We start from the raw sequence: 6,000 nt of genomic DNA, 5'->3' as shown, positions 1-6,000 counted from the left end.
GAGCTTTTTTTTATCTCAACATGGTTACATGGGTCATACTGACTGGCAAAGTTGGCACACTGTAGTTTCCCATATTTTGACAGTTTGTTCTCGCCTGAGAATTGTACTACTTTCAGAAGAGCAAGCATATTTTTTAGAAGCAAGCATAATTTTCAGAAGCAATGATAACTTTCAAAAGTGCAAGTGTAATTGACACGTGTGAAATGTAAATTTGACTTAAATTATGAAGTTATTTTTGACAACGATCTTACTCCATATATGAGGCAGAACTGAACCACTGTATTGCCTATATTAAATAGCATAAATTTAAATATGTGCATCACATTAAATAGCATAACAAATTAATTTACTAATACAATCTCTTTATTAAAAATGTACATAAGAATACCAGGTGTTTTTTTAAAGAACACTATGTACAGTACTTGATTTGTAATATTTTATTTTTTAAAGAACACTTAGACTGTCATTTTTTTCTTTAGCCGTGCTTCTTTTCTTTTCTTTTTCTTCACAGTTTGGGTTGTGGCTCTCATTAGCACTGTTTGATTTGACATTTTCTTTTTTTTTCTAGGTGATCCATTTTTCTGTTTTGCCTTTTGTCTGTAATGAAAAAAAGCATACGTTAAACATTTTTCAATAAAAGAATGCAATATCATTGATAGATAATGACATTACTACTATAACTGCCTCTTTTTGGCTATGACTGCATACCTAAAATGTATCCTGTTCTTTGTGCTTGTTAATGCATAAATCAAATGACAGAAACCTGCTCCTCAAAATTATTGTACTACTGCCTCAAGACAACAGCTGAAGTAGACCAAAGATAATTTTAAAGGTATACTCAACACACAAGAAAAAAAATTTCTACCTGTCACTTACACCCTGTAGCAAACAAAGTGTATTCAAATGATGTTATGATTTTAAATAGATGATCCACCTCTCCTCTTTAGTCACTGGTCAAGAGCACTGACTTCATTTCAAAAGCTTAATTCCATTTAGAAGATCATTCACATTCATGCACTACTTTGACTTTCCAGAAGTATTTAGCAATATTTTAATTGTTTTAATATTTTTAATTGCATTTTGGACATTGTAAGCGTTTGACTGGATAACTGAGACGTGGATCATATGGCACAAGTAACATGAGATTTTTTCATTTAAGTTTTAATATCGTTTAATATTGTTCAGTACTAGCTCCCTGCCAGCCCACATTGAAGCCCATTGCATCATGAAATTTATGATTATCATTCTCCATTAAAATATGACATTAAAAATTAAAAATGTGCCTCAGCCATTACTACAAGTAACATGGGGTAAAAAACAGATTAAAAAAATATGTAATTTTTGGGTGGAGTATTCCTTTAAGATATACAAAAATGTTCTTATGCTATCCCAAATTTTTTTTACATTTGAAATATTTTGACTCTTTCTTTCTGACAACTGAGAATGAAGACACATTTTCAATGGGAGTGTTTGCTACAAAAAGTGCAAACATAGTACAGGCAAACAGTAACATACAGGAAATATCTAACAATACATGCCTGAATTTACTAAGCTCTTTCATTATAGTTGTGTCTTTGGTTAAAACAGACAAACTAACAAGAAAATCCATGCAGTGCAGTACTCCAAAGAAAAGCTACCAGTGAGGAATTGAGTCCAAAAAGAATAGCTTTATTTGGAGGTAAGGCACCATACAAAAGAAAACCTACAAGTTAAAGGACAAAGCAGCAAGACAGGCAACTACCTAACCCATCAGTGGTGCTTTATATAAATTGTGGACTATGGCAATTTCTAAGAAAATGTGAAATGTTTACAGTTCCATACAGTCTAACAAAATTTAATACACACTTAAGGAGTCATACACTACAACAGTCATTGTAAGAAAAATAATTTACCAAAAATGTACTCTTTTTTTTCATTCAATAACGTTCTACTTTTTTTAGATTAGGCTCTGTAATTTAACACATTTCAGCAACTTATTCCAGGTCATAGTAGTACAAAAATATTTTCTTTTTTGCTTTTTCTAAACCGATATATTTTCAATGCATTTACACATTTCAGGCATTCCTGAAGACAATTTTACCACTTCTAAAGTGATGAGTGTGTGCATTTCTATGTTGAGATGTGTATGTGGACAAGGTATGTCAAAAAATTTATTAAATATGGAACTGTTGTTAGTATTTTAAAATTCAAGAGGCCTAATTATTTGAAGTGCTGCCCACTTTTTTATTCAAGGAAAACAAATCCTCTATAATTCTAAAAGTCACAAAAGCTGATTGCAAAACTCTTTGCATTTTATTCGAGGCAAAATACAACTATACAAGAAACCTTGTTTGATTTTCAGTGTTGTAATTATTTCAGTAATACAGTTAAATGACAACTTATAGAGTGTCACACATGTTCGCCTTGGGGACAGCTTTAGGGCTCTAGTGGTGGTAATTCAATGTCGATCCACAAGATGGCGGTGTATACTAAGGCCTCTTCTCCTCCTCCCTCTACAGAGCCCACACACCTCTGATGTCACTTTAGATGTCCGTCCTCCTGGACCCTCCTCTTCTTGCCTGGCATGTGCTTAACAGGAAATGCTGCCATCTTTGTCAGACTGGTCTTAGACTTGTGTCCTGAGGGACATTCTTTTTTTGCTGAAAAGCCTTCAATTTTGCCTTTATTATACATGGGATTGCGGCGTTGCCCCAAATTCTTTTCATTTATCTTGTCTCTTTTTACCACAGAAAATATACTAATTTTAATTAATTGGTCTTTTTTGGTCCTCTCATTCTGCATTAAGAAAATCGTAACAGTGTGATTTTGGAAAGTGGGAGTGGGAGGTTCAAAACTTGAAAGTACACTTGATAAGAAGGCTTTAGGAGTTACAGTGGACTCATCACTATCTACATCAAAACAGTGAACAGATGTGATCAAGAAAGCCAATAGGATGTTTGGTTATATATTACAATGTGTGTAATAGAAGTCAATGGAGGTTATGTTTAAGTTATTTAACACTAGTAAGATCTCACCTGGAATACAGCATTTAGTTTTGGCCTACGAATTACAACAAAAGACACAGCAGTGCTAGAGAGTCTAGAGGAGAATGACTAGCATGATTCCGGGACTAAGAGGGATGAGCCATGAGGAGAGACTGAAGGAGCTGAACCTTTTAGTTTAATCAAACATGGTTTAAAAGGACAGATGACTGAAGTGTATACAATTATGAAAGAAATTACTAAAGTAGATTGTAGTTGTTCATATAAAATAAATCTTGCAACTAGAACTCAAGAACACGGTTGTAAACTTGTTAAGGGTAGATTTTGCTGTTACAGATTTTTTCTTCACCCAACGAACCATAGACTCATGCAATAAATTACCAAGTAGTGTGGTGGAAAGTAGGACTTTAGGGATCTTCAAATCACAACTTCATGTTATTTTCAAAGATCTAGGGGTGGATAGGATGGAAGAGAGATGTCTGGTTGAATGGCCTGTTCACTATTTTTCTAATGATCTAATTTTTAAATCTGTAAGACATTTACAAGTATTTGTGTTTTTGCTTTAGATGGTGCATTCTACTAAAAATGGACTAAACATACAGATGTTTTCTAATTTTACATTGACCATTGAACTGGGAAAGAACAGTTTTCTCAATTAGGCTAGGAGTTCAATTGAAAACAGAAGTAGCTTAGAACAAAAACCTGCAGCCACATGAAATCCTAAAGACTGAGTTTGAGAACTCTGTTAAGCCCACAAAATTCTGACATGATATTCTACAAAACTGAATTGTGGCCCACTGCTAAAGTAATTCCGGAATCAATTATATATTTTGATAAAACCTTAGTTTAAAGACAATACATTCAATAGAAGTGAATTATCTAACATGTAAATCTTTTCATAGATGAATAAGGCTGCATATTGTTCCCTTTTATATAATAAGCATACTACATAATTTATAGGAAGTGAAACAACAGTTTATTCCAAGACCTCTCAAAATTTGCCATTTTATGCACTTTGAAATACAGGAAATTGTTAAAATGATATTTTACAGAAGTTATTTTTAGATATCTTAACATTACTGTAAACAATGTCTCATGCATTTCAAAATCTTAAAATATTCTGATATCAAAAAATGAACATATGACATACGGCTGACAGGAAGGGATTTTGATTAAATTTAATGTAATACATTTCAAATATAAACTATAGTTTAATGTTAATCTAACTTACTATAAAGTTTAAAGTTATAGCAAAAAGAAAATAACAATCTCTAACCACCCTTATCCAGTTCATGGAGGTGTGAAGTTTGAGTCTACTATCACAGTGGAATAGGATGCAGGACAGGAACCAACCCTGGGTGACACATCACTCTATCTAGGTGTCCACTTATGCACACACACTATAAGTGTGTATATATAAGTTAGTACAGAATAGCCAAGTAACCTAATAAAATTAGTCTGTTATGGATTATGGAAGAAAACTGTAGTATCTGGAAATAGCCCATGCAGACACGCCAAGAATACTGAGAGACAGCAACAAAAAACAAGATTCAATGTAAAGCAAATGGATCCATAAAAACAGCAGCACCGACCACTGTCAGCCCTCAAAGAAAATAGTCATCATACCATGCTGTTTCACATCCACTTGTCATAAAACCATTTCAAATTCAAGGGCCATATAACTGCAGAAATCCACCTCATCTATCCACTCTAAACAGCCAACAATATGTTGGAGGAATACATCTTGTAAAAATGAGTGTTCATAATAACTTTTAACAACAGTATAAATAGACTTAAGTTTAGGTTACTAACTAATCAATTGAGCTTGAATTACTGACTGATCTTCATTGCACTGTCGGTTCTTATACTTGGCTACAGTTTTAATAACAAAGTAATCACAACTTTCTAATGATGGGTGAACAATGTCTAAGATGATGCTAAAATGAATAAGGGATTATTTGAAGTTGAAAGCATAGACTTCAGGATTGCATTGTTCATAAATATGTCTGACATGAAATGCTAAACATGCAAACATATCTAAGTCAAGTCAACTTTCATATTCCTATCAGGGTAATGAGGCAGTTTGAGGGGTATATTAGCATATAAGTATAATGAAAATATTATGAAAACACTTCATGTTCAGTATAGATTCATTGTACATTGCATCTTCACTGCTGGATTAAGCAAGTTATTTATGTTACTATCTATGTAGTGTAGATCAGGTAGTGAATGACAGGCACAGTCCCCACCTCCCAGTATATAACACTGATCCCCAGCATCACAGGTGTACAGGTATACACTGGTATGACTATATCATCTGCCACTGCTCCAAAGCTCAAACAAGAAAGTACAGGTATGGAGTAGTGCAAAGCAATCTTCATGTTCCTTCACCCAGGAACATATAAGGGAAGAAATTGTCGGCTAAATGCATACAAACCTAGCCATGTGGTGCAGTGGAAGTCTAAACAAAATTTAAAGGAGCCCAATCCCTACTTCAGTTCCTCTTTCCTCACTTACTTCAATGCATTTCACCAAGTTCTACAATGTTCCTGAATATTTGAACAATTTCACTTAACTCACAGAGAAGTCAACAGTCTGCTCTTCACTAATCACCTATTACATCTCCAGAAAATATCAATACACTATACTGTAGATACTTGTAAATCAGCACTCATCAGAAAAAAAATCACTTTATGCAGATAATATGGTACTGCATATATCAGACCAACAAAATACAGTGCCTGCAGCCTTAACTGTACTAGCAGAATTTCAAAAGATATCTTGACTCAAAATTAATTTGAACAAAAAAGTGTGCTTTTTCCAGTGAATACTCTAAAACAGCATTAGTTTGGACACCTTCCTTTTTATAATTGCAGATCAGTTTAAGTACAGTATTTAGGGGTAAACATCACAAGTAAATATAAGGCTCTTTTTCAACAAAATTTTGCTGTTTGCATGGACAAAATTAAACAAGGCGTGCATAGATGGTCTACCCTCCAATTACTTTAGCAAGGAGAAT

At 33.6% G+C, this 6,000-nt stretch overlaps 1 protein-coding gene across 1 annotated transcript in view; it reads right to left on the bottom strand.

Moving 5' to 3' along the window:
- Positions 1 to 445: 445 nt before the first annotated feature.
- The window catches only part of zcchc4 (zinc finger, CCHC domain containing 4), a 60,785-nt gene continuing 55,230 nt past the window's right edge, over positions 446 to 6,000 (bottom strand). The window contains exon 13 of the mRNA XM_039751600.1: positions 446 to 597. Coding sequence (XP_039607534.1) covers positions 456 to 597 — 142 coding nt within the window. The 3' untranslated portion in view covers positions 446 to 455. The remainder of the gene's footprint in view (positions 598 to 6,000) is intronic.

Source organism: Polypterus senegalus, chromosome 4 (genome assembly GCF_016835505.1).
Source record: "Polypterus senegalus isolate Bchr_013 chromosome 4, ASM1683550v1, whole genome shotgun sequence".
Lineage (NCBI taxonomy): Eukaryota > Metazoa > Chordata > Cladistia > Polypteriformes > Polypteridae > Polypterus > Polypterus senegalus.
This window is presented reverse-complemented; position numbering and strand designations above follow the sequence as displayed.